General features: G+C 53.1%; 1 protein-coding gene across 4 annotated transcripts in view; it reads right to left on the minus strand.

Annotated features, from left to right (window-relative positions):
* Nucleotides 1-5722: 5722 nt before the first annotated feature.
* Nucleotides 5723-21297, minus strand: part of LOC137328099 (cadherin-related family member 5-like) — an 84773-nt gene continuing 69198 nt past the window's right edge. For all 4 annotated transcript variants that reach the window (XM_067994276.1, XM_067994278.1, XM_067994275.1 and 1 more), the window contains 2 exons: nucleotides 13382-13533; nucleotides 5723-8120 (listed from right to left, as the gene is read on the minus strand). In XM_067994276.1, coding sequence (XP_067850377.1) covers nucleotides 7629-8120; nucleotides 13382-13533 — 644 coding nt within the window. In that variant the 3' untranslated portion in view covers nucleotides 5723-7628. The remainder of the gene's footprint in view (nucleotides 8121-13381; nucleotides 13534-21297) is intronic.

Consider the following 21297-nt stretch of genomic DNA (forward strand, 5'->3'; position numbering starts at 1 on the left):
CAATAAACACGGGGATTTGGCCGCACAGACTGGAATCTGGCCGGGCTTAAGGGTTCTTGAGTGCGGGTGAGGGAGGTCATTGGTCAGAGTTACTGGGAGTATCAGCACAGAGCCCTGGGAAGCTTTCCTGCTCTCCGTCTAACCCCAGCCCACATGGCTGTGGGCCACACGATGGCCTTGGAGCCAATTGGGAATAGTCCCAGCTGCCAGTGTCAGACCCACCTCCCCTCGAGCAGTGTCGCTGTCCAGCCCTGGGCCCATGCGGCCGAGGTGGACTCCCAGCACAGGCCACGGTGCGAGGCTAGGGCCTGGCACCGGACAACAGGACGTGGGACGGGAGTTCAGCCGCAGGCCTTGGGGGGGGGGGAGGGGGGGGGAAGTGGGAGGGGGAAGGGGGAGGGAGAAGGGGAAGAGGAGGGGAGGGGAGGGAAGGGGAGGAGGAAGGGGGAGGGAGAAGGGGAAGAGGAGGGGAGGGGGGGGAAGGGGAGGAGGAAGGGGAAAGGGGTGAAGCGGAGAGGGGGGACTTCTTGATGTTGGTGAGAACGACAGTCAGAAAGCCTGAAGGCCTAAAGGTCATCTGGGGGCTGGCGGGGGGAGGGGGATTTCAAGAATATTTCGTGCTTGCCCGTAAAGTCTTCAGGTTTCCTCAAGTAATGTCTCACTGGGGCGACGAATGGCCGTGAGATCAGAAGCCTGAGTCTGGAGGACAGGAATATTCCTGGGTTTGTGTCTACTCCAGGCACAAGCCCAGCGCTGCCCACTGGGAAGAGGCTGGCATCGACTGCTTTCTGTGGGAGAGTTTTCCACACGTCTACCACCCTTTGTGTGAAGAAGTGTTTCCTGACTTCTCTCCTGAATGGCCTGGCTCTGATTTTAAGGTTATGCTCCCTTGTCCTAGACTCCCCCCACCAGCGGATTTACCAGCCACAGGGGCTAAACCCCCCACCCCGCCCCCCGAAATGTGTTTCGGTGAACATGGGTCACTGCTGTCTCCCGGCCCCTCCCCCACCCCGGCCCCTCCCCCGCACTGGCCCCTCCCCTGGCCCAACCCGGCCGCCAGCCCCTCCTCTGGCCCCTCCCCTCTCATGCACTGGCCCCGCTCTGAGTTCAAACTGGCTGGGCCAAATGGCCTCTTTGCATGTTGTAATTTCTATGTATTTTTTTATAATCCATAATCCGACATAATATTAGTGAGCATTTGGAAATGCATGGGCTAATCAAGGACAGCCAGCACAGATTTGTTAAAGGCAATTCGTGTTTGACAAATTTAATTGAGTTTCTTGAAGTAGTGACTCATTGGATAGATAGAGGGAATGCGGTGGATGCAGTGTATATGGATTTTCAGAAGGCATTCGATAAGGTGCCTCACAAGAGACTTGTTGGAAAAGTTCAGGCACATGGTATAAGAGCAGGGATAGAAAGTTGGTCGTCAGACAGAAAAGAGTTGGGTAAAGGGTATAGAACAAAGAGAACAAGGAGTACAGGATCATAGCTCCTTGAAAGTGGAGTCACAGGTGGATAGGGTGGTGAAGAAGGCATTCAGCATGCTTGGTTTCATTGGTCAGAACATTGAATGCAGGAGTTGAGATGTCTTGTTGAAGTTGTACAAGACATTAGTTAGGCCACACTTGGAGTACTGTGTACAGTTCTGGTCACCCTATTATAGAAAGGATATTATTAAACGAGAAAGAGTGCAGAAAAGATTTACCAGGATGCTACCAGGACTTGATGGTTTGACTTATAGGGAGAGGTTGGATAGACTGAGACTTTTTTCCCTGGAGAGTAGGAGGTTAAGGGGTGATCTTATAGAAGTCTATAAAATAATGAGGGGCATAGATAAGGTAGATAGTCAAAATCTTTTCCCAAAGGTAGGGGAGTCTATAACGAGGGGGCATAGATTTAAGGTGAGAGGGGAGAGATACAAAAGGGTCCAGAGGGGCAATTTTTTCACTCAAAGGGTGGTGAGTGTCTGGAACGAGCTGCCAGAGGCAGTAGTAGAGGCGGGTACAATTTTGTCTTTTAAAAAGCATTTGGACAGTTACATGGGTAAGATGGGTATAGAGGGATATGGGCCAAGTGCAGGCAATTGGGACTAGCTTAGTGGTATAAACTGGGCGACATGGACATGTTGGGCCGAAGGGCCTGTTTCCATGTTGTAAACTTCTATGATTCTATGAAATGGCGTTGCTCAGATTGGAGAAGGGTTCGAAATGGTGAACCCCCGGGGTCAGGACTGGGCCCACCTTTATTCTTGGTTTATGTCGATGGTTTGGACTTGGGCCCAGGGAACAGTCTTGAAATTTGCAGACAACACAAAAGTTGAAGGTTTGACAGTGAAGAGGAGGGTAAAATACATCAGGAAAATATAGACAGGTTAGTTGAATGGGCAGACAGGTGGCAGATGCAGTTTAACATGGGTAAGTGTGAGGTTGTACAATTTGGGAGAAAAAACAAGGAATGGGAGTGAAGATTGAATGGAAAGATACTGAAGGGGGGATGAACAGAGACCCAGGGATTCAAATATATAATCTCCTGAAAATGCACGTGCAGGTCGATAAAGTTATAAAAAGGCCAATAAAACTTTAGGTGTTGTAAAATAGGAGCATAGAATAGACACATAAAGAATTAATGATGAATTTGCAAACAACATCAGTTAGAGACTGTGTGCAGTTTTGGGCCCCATTATAGAAAGGACATTAAAACCATTGAGAGTGTACAATGTAGATTCACCAGGGTGAGACCAGGGAGGGGAAACTCTAGTAATAAGGAGAGACTTGAGATTCTGGGACTGTTTCCACTGGAATAGAGAAGGGTAAGAGGAGATTTAATAGAGATTTTTACAATTATGAAGGGTTTTGACGGAGTGAAGAGGGAAAGATTATTTCTTCTGGTTGGGGAACTGGTGATGAGGGTCATCAATTTGAAATTATGACTAAGTGAGTGAGGAGAGAAATTAGGAGAAATTTCCTCAGACTAAGGGTTGTTGGAGCAGTGGGATTAGTTTGGGATTGATACAGGGCTATGGGGAGAGAGTGGGGCAGTGGGATTAGTTTGGGGATTGATACAGGACTATGGGGAGAGAGCGGGGCAGTGGGATTAGTTTGGGGATTGATACAGGGCTATGGGGAGAGAGTGGGGCAGTGGGATTAGTTTGGGATTGATACAGGGCTATGGGGAGAGAGTGGGGCAGTGGGATTAGTTTGGGATTGATACAGGGCTATGGGGAGAGAGTGGGGCAGTGGGATTAGTTTGGGGATTGATACAGGGCTATGGGGAGAGAGTGGGGCAGTGGGATTAGTTTGGGATTGATACAGGGCTATGGGGAGAGAGCGGGGCAGTGGGATTAGTTTGGGGATTGATACAGGGCTATGGGGAGAGAGTGGGGCAGTGGGATTAGTTTGGGATTGATACAGGGCTATGGGGAGAGAGCGGGGCAGTGGGATTAGTTTGGGATTGATACAGGGCTATGGGGAGAGAGTGGAGCAGTGGGATTAGTTTGGGGATTGATACAGGGCTATGGGGAGAGAGCGGGGCAGTGGGATTAGTTTGGGGATTGATACAGGGCTATGGGGAGAGAGTGGGGCAGTGGGATTAGTTTGGGATTGATACAGGGCTATGGGGAGAGAGTGGGGCAGTGGGATTAGTTTGGGGATTGATACAGGGCTATGGGGAGAGAGTGGGGCAGTGGGATTAGTTTGGAATTGATACAGGGCTATGGGGAGAGAGTGGGGCAGTGGGATTAGTTTGGGGATTGATACAGGGCTATGGGGAGAGAGAGGGGCAGTGGGATTAGTTTGGGGATTGATACAGGGCTATGGGGAGAGAGTGGGGCAGTGGGATTAGTTTGGGATTGATACAGGGCTATGGGGAGAGAGCGGGGCAGTGGGATTAGTTTGGGATTGATACAGGGCTATGGGGAGAGAGCGGGGCAGTGGGATTAGTTTGGGATTGATACAGGGCTATGGGGAGAGAGCGGGGCAGTGGGATTAGTTTGGGGATTGATACAGGGCTATGGGGAGAGAGCGGGGCAGTGGGATTAGTTTGGGGATTGATACAGGGCTATGGGGAAAGAGCGGGGCAGTGGGATTAGTTTGGGATTGATACAGGGCTATGGGGAGAGAGTGGGGCAGTGGGATTAGTTTGGGGATTGATACAGGGCTATGGGGAGAGAGCGGGGCAGTGGGATTAGTTTGGGATTGATACAGGGCTATGGGGAGAGTGTGGGGCAGTGGGATTAGTTTGGGGATTGATACAGGGCTATGGGGAGAGAGCGGGGCAGTGTGATTAGTTTGGGATTGATACAGGGCTATGGGGAGAGAGCGGGGCGGTGGGATTAGTTTGGGATTGATACAGGGCTAGGGGGAGAGAGTGGGGCAGTGGGATTAGTTTGGGGATTGATACAGGGCTATGGGGAGAGAGTGGGGCAGTGGGATTAGTTTGGGATTGATACAGGGCTATGGGGAGAGAGTGGGACAGTGGGATTAGTTTGGGATTGATACAGGGCTATGGGGAGAGAGCGGGGCGGTGGGATTAGTTTGGGATTGATACAGGGCTATGGGGAGAGTGTGGGACAGTGGGATTAGTTTGGGATTGATACAGGGCTATAGGGAGAGAGTGGGGCAGTGGGATTAGTTTGGGGATTGATACAGGGCTATGGGGAGAGTGTGGGACAGTGGGATTAGTTTGGGATTGATACAGGGCTATGGGGAGAGAGTGGGACAGTGGGATTAGTTTGGGATTGATACAGGGCTATGGGGAGAGAGCGGGGCGGTGGGATTAGTTTGGGATTGATACAGGGCTAGGGGGAGAGAGTGGGGCAGTGGGATTAGTTTGGGGATTGATACAGGGCTATGGGGAGAGAGTGGGGCAGTGGGATTAGTTTGGGGATTGATACAGGGCTATGGGGAGAGAGTGGGGCAGTGGGATTAGTTTGGGATTGATACAGGGCTATGGGGAGAGAGCGGGGCAGTGGGATTAGTTTGGGGATTGATACAGGGCTATGGGGAGAGAGCGGGGCAGTGGGATTAGTTTGGGGATTGATACAGGGATATGGGGAGAGAGTGGGGCAGTGGGATTAGTTTGGGGATTGATACAGGGCTATGGGGAGAGAGTGGGGCAGTGGGATTAGTTTGGGATTGATACAGGGCTATGGGGAGAGAGCGGGGCAGTGGGATTAGTTTGGGGATTGATACAGGGCTATGGGGAGAGAGCGGGGCAGTGGGATTAGTTTGGGGATTGATACAGGGCTATGGGGAGAGAGCGGGGCAGTGGGATTAGTTTGGGGATTGATACAGGGCTATGGGGAGAGAGTGGGGCAGTGGGATTAGTTTGGGATTGATACAGTGCTATGGGGAGAGAGCGGGGCAGTGGGATTAGTTTGGGATTGATACAGGGATATGGGGAGAGCGGGGCAGTGGGATTAGTTTGGGATCGATACAGGGCTATGGGGAGAGAGTGGGGCAGTGGGATTAGTTTGGGATTGATACAGGGATATGGGGAGAGCGGGGCAGTGGGATTAGTTTGGGATCGATACAGGACTATGGAGAGAGAGTGGGGCAGTGGGATTAGTTTGGGATTGATACAGGGATATGGGGAGAGCGGGGCAGTGGGATTAGTTTGGGATCGATACAGGGATATGGGGAGAGCGGGGCAGTGGGATTAGTTTGGGATTTCTCAAGCCAAGAGACGGTCCAGATGCAGTAAACGTCTATGGATCCATTGCTGAAGCTGTTTAAACTTTAATATTCGAGCAGTAATGAGGCTGACTTGACGTTTGCTGCTTAAAAAGTACATGTAGGATCTTTGTTGTTTTGAATCCAAATTTCAATTGGAGATAATGATTGTTGAGGTGAGTTTGGACACGGACAAAATGCAGATGATTGTCAATGAGCAACAAGTGAGGGAATAGTGGTTCATTGCATTGTAAATGGACACATGGAATATAAGGTGTACGGGGACTTGCTGTGGGCAACATGTGGTTTCAGATACCTGCAATGTGTTTCCAGCTCGAGGCATTTCCAAACATACAATGTTGTACCGTTATTTAAAAAGGGAAAAAAGAGATAGATCCAGTTATTCCAGGCCAGTCAGTCTAACCTCGGTGGTGGGAAAATTCTTGGAGTCGATTCTGAGGGACAGGATAAACTGTCATTTAGAAAGGCACGGAGTAATCAAGGACAGTCAGCATGGATTTGTTAAGGGGAGGTCGTGTCTGACTAACTTGATTGAAGTTTTTGAGGAGGTGACAAGGAGGGTCGATGAGGGTAGCGCGTTTGATGTAGTGTACATGGATTTTAGCAAGGCTTTTGACAAGGTCCCACATGGCAGACTGGTCAAAAAAGTACAAGCCCTTGGGATCCAAGGGAAAGTGGGAAATTGGATCCAAAATTGGCTCAGTGGCAGGAAGCAAAGGGTAATGGTCGACGGGTGTTTTTGTGACTGGAAGGCTGTTTCCAGTGGGGTTCCACAGGGCTCAGTACTCGGTCCCTTGCTTTTTGTGATATATATTAATGATTTGGACTTGAATGTGGGGGCATGACTAAGAAGTTTGAAGATGATACAAAAATTGGCCGTGTGGTTGATAGTGAGGAGGAAAGCTGTAGACTGCAGGAAGATATCAATGGACTGGTCAGGTGGGCAGAAAAGTGACAAATGGAATTCAATCCGGAGAAGTGTGAGGTAATGCATTTGGGGAGAGCAAACAAGGCAAGGGAATACACAATAAATGGGAGGATACTGAGAGGTGTAGAGGAAGTGAGGGACCTTGGAGTGCATGTCCATAGATCCCTGAAGGTAGCAGGACAGGTAGATAAGGTGGTTAAAAAGGCATATGGGATACTTTCCTTTATTAGCCGAGGCATAGAATATAAGAGCAGGGAGGTTATAAAACTGTATAAAACTGTATAAGGCTAGAACTGTATAAAACATTAGTTAGGCCACAGCTTGAGTACTGTGTACAGTTCTGGTCACCACATTACAGGAAGGATGTGATTGCACTAGAGAGGGTACAGAGGAGATTTACGAGGATGTTGCCAGGACTGGAGAATTTTAGATATGAGGAAAGATTGGATAGGCTGGGGCTGTTTTCTTTGGAACAGAGGAGGCTGAGAGGAGATTTAACTGAGGTGTATAAAATTATGATGGGACTAGATAGAGTGGATAGGAAGGACCTATTTCCCTTAGCAGAGGGGTCAGTGACCAGGGGGCATAGATTTAAAGTGATTGGTAGAAGGATTAGAGGGGAGCTGAGGAGAAATTTTTTCCCCAGAGGGTGGTGGGGGTCTGGAACTCACTGCCTGAGAGGGTGGGAGAGGCAGAAATCCTCAACTCATTTAAAAAGTACCTGGATGTGCACCTGAAGAGCCGAAACCTACAGGGCTACGGACCAAGTGCGGGAAAGTGGGATTAAGATGGATGGCTCTTTTTCAGCCACACGGACACGACGGGCCGAATGGCCTCTTTCTGTGCTGTAACTTTCTGTGATTTTATGATTCTAGCCTGGAAAATATGGCCCATATCATGCATTGATTATAAAAATAGTCCTTGTGATTTGTTATTTTTTTTTTGCCCTGGTGGGTCATCGGTCTCCAGACCTAAAGGGCGAAAGAGCTTTCATCGTCTGGCTTCAACTACGCGAAAGCCACGCGGCGACCTGGGCCTTCCCCGTCTCCGTCACCGTCTCCACGGCCGCGCTCGCCTCCCTCTGGCTCTTCATCGTCATCGTGGCTCTCTATTACACGCTCTTCATTCGCTTCCGGCTCGATATCTTCCTTAAACCACACGGCCTTGTAGCCCTCGTCAGACTTCCTCTCTTTGGTGAGGATGGACTTAACCTCAGTGTCGCTGTCGGCCTCGCCCAGGGAGGAAGAAGCTGCGTTGATGCCTTGGGGCGTGGGCCCCGTTTGGCTTCCCGAGGCGCTTGTTGAACTGGCGTTCTCCACCATCGGGTCCAAGACAGCAGCGAGGAGGGCGGATTCGACAACGCCAGGATTGCCCCTCGAAGGCCAGCTGGGTTTCTGTGATCCGTCTGCTTTGTGCGATTTTGACTTTGTTTCCCCCACGTATCCTTCATTTACAAACTGGATTGTGTCACTTTGATTGGAATGTCCACCACTGGGAGACTGCAACGGGGAAGAAGAGGTTTTTTTGGATTAGCTGATCACATTTGTTATTATAAGAACATAAGAAATTGGAGCAGGAGTAGGCCAATCGGCCCCTCGAGCCTGCTCCGCCATTCAATAAGATCATGGCTGATCTGATCCCAACCACAAATCTAAAGAACACAAGAAGTCGGAGCAGGACCCGGCCACATAGCCCCTGGGCCCTCTCCGCCACCCACAGGGCATTGACCGATCCGAACTCAGTTTCATGTCCAATTTCCTGCCCGCTCCCCATAACCCCTAATTCCCTTTACTTCTAGGAAACTGTCTATTTCTGTTTTAAATTTATCTAATGATGTAGCTTCCACAGCTTCCTGGGGCAGCAAATTCCACAGACCTACCACCCTCTGAGTGAAGAAGTTTCTCCTCATCTCAGTTTTGAAAGAGCAGCCCCTTATTCTAAGATTATGCCCCCTAGTTCTAGTTTCACCCATCTTTGGGAACATCCTTACTGCATCCACCCGATCAAGACCCTTGTTATTAAACAGTAAGAGACGCCCACTATTGGCGTCAATTCCACCAGAACATAAAGGATATTCTTGTAGTGTGACATGGGTTGGATATCCATGAAAATTACAGGTTTTTCTCATTGTGATTTACAGTGACTTTTTAAGAGAGGCCGAAGAAAAATACTGGTCTTTGCACTCTGAGGACAGTTAGGGAAAAAGGGGAGTGGAAATCTGGAACTCTCTCCCCCAAAAAGCTGTGGATGTTGGGGGTCGATTGAAATTTTCAAGACTGCGGTCGATGGATTTTTGTAAGGCAAAGGATACCAAGGGATATGGAGAAAAGGCAGGCAAATGGGGTTGAGATACAGAACAGCCAAGATCTGGATTGAGGGGCCAAATGGAATCCTCCTGTTCTGTTCCTGAGCGGTTGAGGGAGGTGGTGGTGAGACACAGCTGGGTGTTGTCAGCGAACATCTGGAACCTGACGTCAGGGTTTCAGATGATGTCGGCGAGGAGCAGCTTGTAGATGAGGAATAGGATGGTGAAACTGTACAGAGAACTGTGCGGGAAACTTTACATCTCATCCCCCCCGGGGCTATCTATCGTATCCCATCCCCCCCTGGACCATATCGTAGCCCACCTCCCCCGGGACCATATCGTAGCCCATCTCCCCCTGGACCCTATCGTATCCCATCTCCCCCGGGACCCTATCGTATCCCATCTCCCCCGGGACCCTATCGTATCCCATCTCCCCCGGGACCCTATCGTATCCCATCACCCCCGGGACCCTATCGTATCCCATCTCCCCGCCGGGACCCTATCGTATCCCATCTCCCCCGGGACCCGATCGTATCCCATCTCCCCCGGGACCCTATCGTATCCCATCTCCCCCAGGACCCTATCGTATCCCATCTCACCCCGGGACCCTATCGTATCCCATCTCCCCTGGGACCCGATCGTATCCCATCTCCCCCGGGACCCTATCGTATCCCATCTCCCCTACGGGACCCTATCGTATCCCATCTCCCCCCGGGACCCTATCGTATCCCATCTCCCCCTGGGACCCTATCGTATCCCATCTCCCCCTGGGACCCTATCGTATCCCATCTCCCCCGGGACCCTATCGTATCCCATCCCCCCCGGGACCCTTTCGTATCCCATCTCCCCCGGGACCCTATCGTATCCCATCCCCCCCGGGACCCTATCGTATCCCATCCCCCCCCGGGACCCTATCGTATCCCATCTCCCCCGGGACCCTATCGTATCCCATCCCCCGGGACCCTATCGTATCCCATCCCCCCCCGGGACCCTATCGTATCCCATCTCCCCCAGGACCCTATCGTATCCCATCCCCCCCGGGACCCTATCGTATCCCATCCCCCCCCGGGACCCTATGGTATCCCATCTCCCCCGGGACCCTATCGTATCCCATCTCCCCCGGGACCCTATCGTATCCCATCTCCCCCCGGGACCCTATCGTATCCCATCTCCCCAGGGACCCTATCGTATCCCATCTCCCCTGGGACCCTATCGTATCCCATCCCCCCCGGGACCCTATCGTATCCCATCTCCCCCCCGGGACCCAATCGTATCCCATCTCACCCGGGACCCTATCGTATCCCATCCCCCCCCGGGACCCTATCGTAACCCATCCCCCCCCGGGACCCTATCGTATCCCATCTCCCCCCCGGGACCCTATCGTATCCCATCTCCCCCGGGACCCTATCGTATCCCATCCCCCCCGGGACCCTATCGTATCCCATCCCCCCCGGGTCCCTATCGTATCCCATCTCCCCCCCGGGACCCTATCGTATCCCATCTCCCCCCCGGGTCCCTATCGTATCCCATCTCCCCCCTGGGACCCTATCGTATCCCATCTCCCCCGGGACCCTATCGAATCCCTTCTCCCCCGGGAACCTATCGTATCCCATCTCCCCCGGGACCCTATCGTATCCCATCACCCCCCGGGACCCTATCGTATCCCATCCCCCCCCGGGACCCTATCGTATCCCATCTCCCCCCCGGGTCCCTATCGTATCCCATCTCCCCCCTGGGACCCTATCGTATCCCATCTCCCCCGGGACCCTATCGAATCCCTTCTCCCCCAGGACCCTATCGTATCCCTTCTCCCCCGGGACCCTATCGTATCCCATCACCCCCCGGGACCCTATCGTATCCCATCTCCCCCGGGACCCTATCGTATCCCATCACCCCCCGGGACCCTATCGTATCCCATCCCCCCCGGGACCCTATCGTATCCCATCTCCCCCCCGGGACCCTATCGTATCCCATCCCCCCCGGGACCCTATCGTATCCCATCTCCCCCGGGACCCTATCGTATCCCATCTCCCCCGGGACTATCTATCGTATCCCATCTCCCCCGGGACCCTATCGTATCCCATCCCCCCCGGGACCCTATCGTATCCCATCTCCCCCGGGACCCTATCGTATCCCATCTCCCCCGGGACCCTACCGTATCCCATCTCCCCCCCGGGACCCTATCGTATCCCATCCCCCCCCGGGACCCTATCGTATCGCATCTCCCCCGGGACCCTATCGTAGCCCATCTCCCCCAGGACCCTATCGTATCCCATCCCCCCCGGGACCCTATCGTATCCCATCCCCCCCGGGACCCTATCGTATCCCATCTCCCCCGGGGCCCTATCGTATCCCATCCCCCCCCCGGGACCCTATCGTATCCCATCTCCCCCAGGACCCTATCGTATCCCATCTCCCCCGGGACCCTATCGTATCCCATCTCCCCCGGGACCCTATCGTATCCCATCTCCCCCGGGACCCTATCGTATCCCATCTCCCCCAGGACCCTATCGTATCCCATCTCCCCCGGGACCCTATCGTATCCCATCCACCCCCCAGGACCCTATCGTATCCCATCTCCCCCGGGACCCTATCGTATCCTATCCCCCCCGGGACCCTATCGTATCCCATCCCCCCCCAGGACCCTATCGTATCCCATCTCCCCCCGGGACCCTATCGTATCCCATCCCCCCCCACGGGACCCTATCGTATCCCATCTCCCCCGGGGCCCTATCGTATCCCATCTCCCCCGGGACCCTATCGTATCCCATCTCCCCCGGGACCCTATCGTATCCCATCCCCCCCGGGACCCTATCGTATCCCATCCCCCCCCGGGACCCTATCGTATCCCATCCCCCCGTGACCCTATCGTATCCCATCCCCCCCCCGGGACCCTATCGTATCCCATCTCCCCCGGGACCCTATCGTAGCCCATCCCCCCCCCCGGGACCCTATCGTATCCCATCTCCCCCGGGACCCTATCGTATCCCATCTCCCCCGGGAACCTATCGTATCCCATCCCCCAGGGACCCTATCGTATCCCATCTCCCCCCCGGGACCCTATCGTATCCCATCTCCCCCAGGACCCTATCGTATCCCATCTCCCCCCGGGACCCTATCGTATCCCATCTCCCCCGGGACCCTATCGTATCACATCTCCCCCGGGACCCTATCGTATCCCATCCCCCCCGGGACCCTATCGTATCTCATCTCCACCGGGACCCTATCGTATCCCATCTCCCCCCGGGACCCTATCGTATCCCATCCCCCCCCCGGGACCCTATCGTATCCCATCCCCCCCGGGACCCTATCGTATCCCATCTCCCCCGGGACCCTATCGTAACCCATCCCCCCCCGGGACCCTATCGTATCCCATCTCCCCCGGGACCCTATCGTATCCCATCCCCCCCGGGACCCTATCGTATCCCATCTCCCCCCGGGACCCTATCGTATCCCATCTCCCCCCGGGACCCTATCGTATCCCATCTCCCCCCGGGACCCTATCGTATCCCATCCCCCCCGGGACCCTATCGTATCCCATCTCCCCCGGGACCCTATCGTATCCCATCTCCCCCGGGACCCTATCGTATCCCATCCCCCCCGGGACCCTATCGTATCCCATCTCCACCGGGACCCTATCGTATCCCATCTCCCCCGGGACCCTATCGTATCCCATCCCCCCCGGGACCCTATCGTATCCCATCTCCCCCGGGACCCTATCGTATCCCATCCCCCCCCGGGACCCTATCGTATCCCATCTCCCCCAGGACCCTATCGTATCCCATCTCCCCCGGGACCCTATCGTATCCCATCTCCCCCGGGACCCTATCGTATCCCATCCCCCCCCCCGGGATCCTATCGTATCCCATCCCCCCCGGGACCCTATCGTATCCCATCTCCCCCGGGACCGTATCGTATCCCATCTCCCCCCCTGGGACCCTATCGTATCCCATCCCCCCCGGGACCGTATCGTATCCCATCTCCCCCAGGACCCTATCGTATCCCATCTCCCCCGGGACCCTATCGTATCCCATCTCCCCCCCGGGACACTATCGTATCCCATCTCCCCCGGGACCCTATCGTATCCCATCCCCCCCCGGGACCCTATCGTATCCCATCCCCCCCCCGGGACCCTATCGTATCCTATCTCCCCCGGGACCCTATCGTATCCCATCTCCCCCGGGACCCTATCGTATCCCATCCCCCCCGGGACCCTATCGTATCCCATCCCCCCCCCGGGACCCTATCGTATCCCATCCCCCCCCGGGACCCTATCGTATCCCATCTCTCCCGGGACCCTATCGTATCCCATCTCCCCCGGGACCCTATCGTATCCCATCCCCCCCCGGGACTACCGAAAATACCCCTTTTTGAAACACCTTAAAGATTCGTTTGTCTGTTTTGGTCACTCAGGTTTTGGCTACTTACAGGTTTTATCTTTGGCCCTGATATTACCTTGAGTTGTTTGCCTTCCATTCTCCCCATGTGGATTTTGAGGAGAATTCCCATGATAATGAGACTAATAATCAGCAGCACAGCTAACGGAACGCCCAGGGCCACCATGTGTTTCGCTTCATACATCAGCAATGGGTTCACAACTGGACAACCTGGAAAGCAACATCTCATTTAAACAGATAGTTTCTTGATGATCTGTGACATTAATTATCCTATAACATAAATTACTGTAGTTTACTCTTATTTGGGTGCTATAGCCAATTTTAAAATTCTCATCCTTTTTTTCAAATCCCTCCATGGCCATCACCCCTCTCTATCTCTGCAACCTCCTCCAGCCCCAACACGCCCTCCGAGATCTCTGCGCTCCTCCAATTCTGGCCTTTTGCGCATCCCCGATTTCCATCGCTGCACCATTGGCGGCCCTGCCTTCAGCTGCCTGGGCCCTAAGCTCTGGAATTCCCTCCCTAAACCTCTCCGCCTCTCTCTCCTCCTTTAAGACGCTCCTGAAAAACGACCTCTTTGATCGAGCTTTTGGTCACCTGTCCCTAATATCTCCTTATGTGGCTCGGTGTCAAATTTTGTTTGATGATCGCTCGTGTGAAGCGCCTTGGGATGTTTTACTACGTTAAAAGTGCAAAAAAAAAGCAAGTTGTTGTCGTTGATATGGTTCGCCCGCTATGATTCTCTTCATCAGGCCTCAATCCTGGTCCGCGGCAGGAGATACCGAGCAGAGAAAAGGAAATTGAAAGGATTCCCCAAACCACTCTCACACATCAACAAATGCCAATTTATGGAACACCATTCTTGGCCATTGATGGTGAGTGGCATTGGGAAGAGCGGAAGAGGAGATCATCAAAAGTCCCCGAACAGAAGCTGGCCAATGTATCCCATCAGTTGGCCAACATTGCACCTTCCACAGCCTGGCTTCATTCAGTTTCCTTTTACTCACCTCCAATAAACATTGGATAAACTTTACAATTTATTCATTTATTTTTATTCGTTCATGGGATGTGGGTGTCGCTGGCAAGGCCGGCATTTATTGCCCATCCCTAATTGCCCCTTGAGAAGGTGGTGGTGAGCCGCCTTCTTGAACCGCTGCAGTCCGTGTGGTGACGGTTCTCCCACAGTGCTGTTAGGAAGGGAGTTCCAGGATTTTGACCCAGCGACAATGAAGGAACGGCGATATATTTCCAAGTCGGGATGGTGTGTGACTTGGAGGGGAACGTGCAGGTGGTGTTGTTCCCATGCGCCTGCTGCCCTTGTCCTTCTAGGTGGTAGAGCTTGCGGGTTTGGGAGGTGCTGTCGAAGAATCCTTGGCGAGTTGCTGCAGTGCATCCTGTGGATGGTACACACTGCAGCCACAGTGCGCCGGTGGTGAAGGGAGTGAATGTTTAGGGTGGTGGATGGGGTGCCAATCAAGCGGGCTGCTTTGTCCTGGATGGTGTCGAGCTTCTTGAGTGCTGTTGGAGCTGCACTCATCCAGGCAAGTGGAGAGTATTCCATCACACTCCTGACTTGTGCCTTGTAGATGGTGGAAAGGCTTTGGGGAGTCAGGAGGTGAGTCACTCACTACAGAATACCCAGCCTCTGACCTGCTCTTGTAGCCACAGTATTTATATGGCTGGTCCAGTTAAGTTTCTGGTCAATGGTGACTCCCAGGATGTTGATGGTGGGGGATTCAGCGATGGTAATGCCGTTGAATGTCAAGGGGAGGTGGTTCGACTCTCTCTTGTTGGAGATGGTCATTGCCTGGCACTTATCTGGCACAAATGTTACTTGCCACTTATGAGCCCAAGCCTGGATGTTGTCCAGGTCTTGCTGCATGCGGGCTCGGACTGCTTCATTATTTGAGGGGTTGTGAATGGAACTGAACACTGTGCAATCATCAGCGAACATCCCCATTTCTGACCTTATGATGGGGGGAAGGTCATTGATGAAGCAGCTGAAGATGGTTGGGCCTAGGACACTGCCCTGAGGAACTCCTGCAGCAATGTCCTGGGGCTGAGATGATTGGCCTCCAACAATCACTGCCACCTTCCTTTGGGTTAGGTATGACTCCAGCCACTGGAGAGTTTACCCTCTAATTCCCATTGACTTCAATTTTACTCTGGCTCCTTGGTGCCACACTCGGTCAAATGCTGCCTTGATGTCAAGGGCAGTCACTCTCACCTCACCTCTGGAATTCAGCTCTTTTGTCCATGTTTGGACCAAGGCTGTAATGAGGTCTGGAGCCGAGTGGTCCTGGCAGAACCCAAACTGAGCATCAGTGAGCAGGTTATCGGTGAGTAAGTGCCGCTTGATAGCACTGTCGACGACACCTTCCATCACTTTACTAATGATTGAGAGTCGACTGATGGGGCGGTAATTGGCCGGATTGGATTTGTCCTGCTTTTTGTGGACAGGACATACCTGGGCAATTTTCCACATTGTCGGGTAGATGCCAGTGTTGTAGCTGTACTGGAACAGCTTGGCTAGAGGCGCAGCTAGTTCTGGAGCACAAGTCTTCAGCACTACAGCCAGGATGTTGTCGGGGCCCATAGCCTTTGCTGTGTCCAGTGCACTCAGCCGTTTCTTGATATCACGTGGAGTGAATCGAATTGGCTGAAGACTGGCTTCTATGATGGTGGGGATATCGGGAGGAAGCCGAGATGGATCATCGACTCGGCACTTCTGGCTGAAGATGGTTGCAAACGCTTCAGCCTTGTCCTTTGCACTCACGTGCTGGACTCCGCCATCATTGAGGATGGGGATGTTTGCAGAGCCTCCTCCTCCCGTTAGTTGTTTAATTGTCCACCATCATTCATGACTAGATGTGACAGGACTGCAGAGCTTTGATCTGATCCGTTGGTTGTGGAATCGCTTAGCTCTGTCTATAGCATGTTGCTTCCGCTGTTTAGCATGCATGTCGTCCTGAGTTGTCGCTTCACCAATTTGGCACCTCATTTTTAGGTATGCCTGGTGCTGCTCCTGGCATGCTCTTTTACACTCCTCATTGAACCAGGGTTGATCCCCTGGCTTGTTGGTAATGGTGGAGTGAGGAATATGCCGGGCCATGAGGTTACAGATTGTGCTGGAATACAATTCTGCTGCTGCTGATGGCCCACAGTGCCTCATGGATGCCCAGTTTTGAGCTGCTAGATCTGTTCTGAATCTATTCCATTTAGCACGGTGATAGTGCACACAACACATTGGATGGTGTCCTCAGTGCAAAGACGGGACTTCGTCTCCACGAGGACTGTGCGGTGGTCACTCCTACCAATACTGTCATGGACAGATGCGTTTGTGACAGGTAGATTGGTGAAGACGAGGTCAAGTAAGTTTTTCCCTCGTGTTGGTTCGTTCACCACCTGCCGCAGGCCCAGTCTGGCAGCTATGTCCTTCAGGACTCGGCCAGCTCGGTCAGTAGTGGTGCTACCGAGCCACTCTTGGTGATGGACATTGAAGTCCCCCACCCAGAGTACATTCTGTGCCCTTGCTACCCTCAGTGCTTCCTCCAAGTGGTGTTCAACATGGAGGAGGACTGATTCATCAGCTGAGGGAGGACGGTAGGTGGTAATCAGCAGGAGGTTTCCTTGCCCATGTTTGACCTGATGCCATGAGATTTTATGGGGTCCAGAGTCAATGTTAAGACTCCTCGGGCCATTCCCTCCTGACTGTATATCACTGTACCGCCACCTCTGGTGGGTCTGTCCTGCCGGTGGGACAGGACATACCCAGGGATGGTGATGGAAGAGTCTGGGACGTTGGCTGAAAGGTATGATTCTGTGAGTATGGCTATGTCAGGCTGTTGCTTGACTAGTCTGTGGGACAGCTCTCCCAATTTTGGCACAAGTCCCCAGATGTTAGTAAGGAGGACCTTGCAGGGTCGACTGGGCTTGGTTTGCCATTGTCGTGTCCGGTGCCTAGTGGTCCGTCCAGTTTTATTCTAATTATCACTTTTTGTAGCAAGATTTTGCAACTGAGTGGCTTGTTCGGCCGATTAAGAATCAACCACATTGCTGTGGGTCTGGAGTCACATATCGGCCAGACCAGGTAAAGACGACAGGTTTCCTTCCCGAAAGGGCATTAGTGAACCAGATGGGTTTTTACGACAATCCGGTAGTTTCATGGCCATCATTACTGATACTAGTATTTCTTTTACTTCCAGATTTGTATTTAATTAATTTTATTTAATTGAATTTAAATTCCCCAGCTGCCGTGGTGGGATTTGAACTCATGACTCAAGATTATTAGTCTCGGTCTAAAGCTAGATTACTCGTCCAGTGACAGAACCACTCTGCTCCTGTACCCAGAGTAGAACTTCTAGCGTCAGAAATCCATAACAGGAATTCAGGCACGGATCCCAGTTTGCCTGATTCACGGCCCATCCCACTCTCTGCCTGCTCAGGTTCCCAATATCCACCTGTCCCGGGAATAATAACTCATGAAGTCTATCCCACTGGGAACAAAGTGTGAAACCTGGTCTGGGATTCCAACAGTGTGAGGCACCGATAACTCTGATAGGCTGCACCTGGAGTACAGGGAACAGTTCTGGGTGATGTGGTACAAGGGACCATCCAGGCCCCCAGAGGCAGGGCAAAGGAGAGCAAAGAGATTGGTCCCTGGTGTTTGAGGGGAGAGCTATGAGGAACGATGGGATAAGCTGGAGGTATGTTCAACCTCGTAAAGAGCTGCCTCTGAGAAGACTTTCTCGAGGTGTACGAGAGGTGTACGAGATAGTTCACAGGGAAGAGAATGTAAAACCAGAAAGATACTTTCAGACATCCCAGGGCAACAACGGGACGCAGGGTCAGGGGAGTGAGGGATAGGTTTCTGACATGTCACAGGAAGTATTTGTTCACTCGAGGCTGATGAAGGGCTGGAACTTGCCAGGGAGATTGGTTGGGACCTGGATACTGGATTAATTTAAGTCTCAGCTGGAGGCTGTAAAGTGAAAACTGTCGGGCTGCGATTCTGGAAGGATGGGATCAGATTGCATCAGACGGGTCGAATCCGACTGCAAATTGTCACAAGGCTTTCAGATGAGACGTAAAAGATCCCATGACTCTATTTCGAAGAAGAGCAGGGGGGAGTTCTCCCCGGTGTCCTGGGGCCAATATTTATCCCTCAACCAGCATCGTTAAAAGAGATTATCTGGTCATTCATCACATTGCTCTTTGTGGGATCTTGCTGTGCGCAAATTGGCTGCCACGTTTCCTACATTACAACAGTGACTACACTTCGAAAGTACTTCATTGGCTGTCAAGCGCTTTGGGACGTCCTGAGGTGGTGAAAGGTGCTATAGAATTGGGAGTCTCTCTTTCTTTCTCTCTTTCTTTCTTTCTTTCCTTCTTTCCTTCTACGACTTACCACAAAAGGAAGTTTCATAATATCTCCGACCAGAAGTGTGAATTATACATAACGCTGACTACATTCTAAACACTATTGGTTTTAATTCGAGTCGGGCACAGGAGCATGTCAGGAATCTGTGCAGCAACTATTCTGAATGCTGGCTGTAGCTGGCAGTCTTCAGGGGGGGGCACCTTGCCATGTGTAGAGTGGGGGGCACCTCGCCATGTGTAGAGGGGGGCACCTCGCCATGTGTAGAGGGGGGCACCTCGCCATGTGTAGAGTGGGGGGCACCTCGCCATGTGTGGGGGGCACCTCGCCATGTGTAGAGTGGGGGCACCTCGCCATGTGAGGGGGGCACCTTGCCATGTGTAGAGTGGGGGCACCTCGCCATGTGTGGGGGGCACCTCGCCATGTGTAGAGTGGGGGGCACCTCGCCATGTGTAGAGTGGGGGGCACCTCGCCATGTGTAGAGTGGGGGGCACCTCGCCATGTGTAGAGTGGGGGGCACCTCGCCATGTGTAGAGTGGGGGGCACCTCGCCATGTGTAGAGGGGGCACCTCACCATGTGTAGAGGGGGGCACCTCACCATGTGTAGAGTGGGGGGCACCTCACCATGTGTAGAGTGGGGGGCACCTCGCCATGTGTAGTGGGGGGCACCTCGCCATGTGTAGAGGGGGGGCACCTCACCATGTGTAGAGTGGGGGGCACCTCACCATGTGTAGAGTGGGGGGCACCTCGCCATGTGTAGAGTGGGGGCACCTCGCCATATGTAGAGGGGGGCACCTTGCCATGTGTAGAGGGGGGGCACCTGGTCCTCTGGTCTGGTTAGTGAGGGGCATTAGTGCAGTTCCTTGTATTTCAGCGAAGAGGGAATGCCGTTTGACGGCAGTCATCCATGTACCATCCCTGATAGTCCAATCGGCAAGAAGAGCGATCCTGTCTAGACTACCGAGGAGACTGGCAGTCTACACTGGTCACGCTGCATCCAGGCGACCTATGGAACGCAGCTTAAGAGGATGGCGGAGTGGAGGGCAGAGTTCGGAATACGCAGGAGATAGTCGGGAGGTTTGGTGTCAGCTGGTGTGCTGGTTTACTGATTGACTAATCTGGATCACCCTAATCTCGCCTCCTGCTGCTGACACATCCTGTCGTCACTGGGGAACGATACTCAAACTGGCAGCAGACAGTGTCTATCTAAACATTGGATCTTCACTGTCCAAATTAAAGTTACGTCCTGAACCGAAAAGCACAGCTCCTGAGGAATCAGCAAAGCCAATAGGACGTGGAACTCGACTGACCCAAAACAAGTCAGAGGGAGTCATGATCAAACTCTACCGGGTGCTGGTCAGACCCACCTTGACCAATGTGTCCAGTTCTGGTCAGACCTACCTTGTGCACTGTGTCCAGTTCTGGTCAGACCCACCTTGTGCACTGTGTCCAGTTCTGGTCAGACCATCCTTGACCAATGTGTCCAGTTCTGATCAGACCCACCTTGACCAATGTGTCCAGTTCAGGTCAGACCATCCTTGACCAATGTGTCCAGTTCAGGTCAGACCCACCTTGAGCACTGTGTCCAGTTCTGGTCAGACCATCCTTGACCAATGTGTCCAGTTCAGGTCAGACCCACCTTGAGCACTGTGTCCAGCTCTGGTCAGACCATCCTTGACCACTGTGTCCAGTTCTGGTCAGACCCACCTTGTGCACTGTGTCCAGTTCTGGTCAGACCCACCTTGTGCACTGTGTCCAGTTCAGGTCAGACCCACCTTGACCACTGTGTCCAGTTCTGGTCAGACCCACCTTGACCACTGTGTCCAGTTCTGGTCAGACTCACCTTGTGCACTGTGTCCAGTTCAGGTCAGACCCACCTTGACCACTGTGTCCAGTTCTGGTCAGACCCACCTTGTGCACTGTGTCCAGTTCTGGTCAGACCCACCTTGTGCACTGTGTCCAGTTCTGGTCAGACCCACCTTGACCACTGTGTCCAGTTCTGGTCAGACCCACCTTGTGCACTGTGCCCAGTTCTGGTCAGACCCACCTTGACCACTGTATCCAGTTCTGGTCAGACCCACCTTGACCACTGTGTCCAGTTCTGGTCAGACCCACCTTGTGCACTGTGTCCAGTTCTGGTCAGACCCACCTTGAGCACTGTGTCCAGTTCTGGTCAGACCCACCTTGAGCACTGTGTCCAGTTCTGGTCAGACCCACCTTGAGCACTGTGTCCAGTTCTGGTCAGACCCACCTTGTGCACTGTGACCAGTTCTGGTCAGACCCACCTTGTGCACTGTGTTCAGTTCTGGTCAGACCCACCTTGTGCACTGTGTTCAGTTCTGGTCAGACCCACCTTGTGCACTGTGTTCAGTTCTGGTCAGACCCACCTTGTGCACTGTGACCAGTTCTGGTCAGACCCACCTTGTGCACTGTGTCCAGTTCTGGTCGGGCCCACCTTGTGCACTGTGACCAGTTCTGGTCAGACCCACCTTGTGCACTGTGTCCAGTTCTGGTCAGACCCACCTTGTGCACTGTGTCCAGTTCTGGTCAGACCCACCTTGTGCACTGTGTCCAGTTCTGGTCAGACCCACCTTGTG

The sequence above is a fragment of the Heptranchias perlo genome, chromosome 12 (genome assembly GCF_035084215.1).
Source record: "Heptranchias perlo isolate sHepPer1 chromosome 12, sHepPer1.hap1, whole genome shotgun sequence".
NCBI classification, from domain to species: Eukaryota; Metazoa; Chordata; class Chondrichthyes; order Hexanchiformes; family Hexanchidae; genus Heptranchias; species Heptranchias perlo.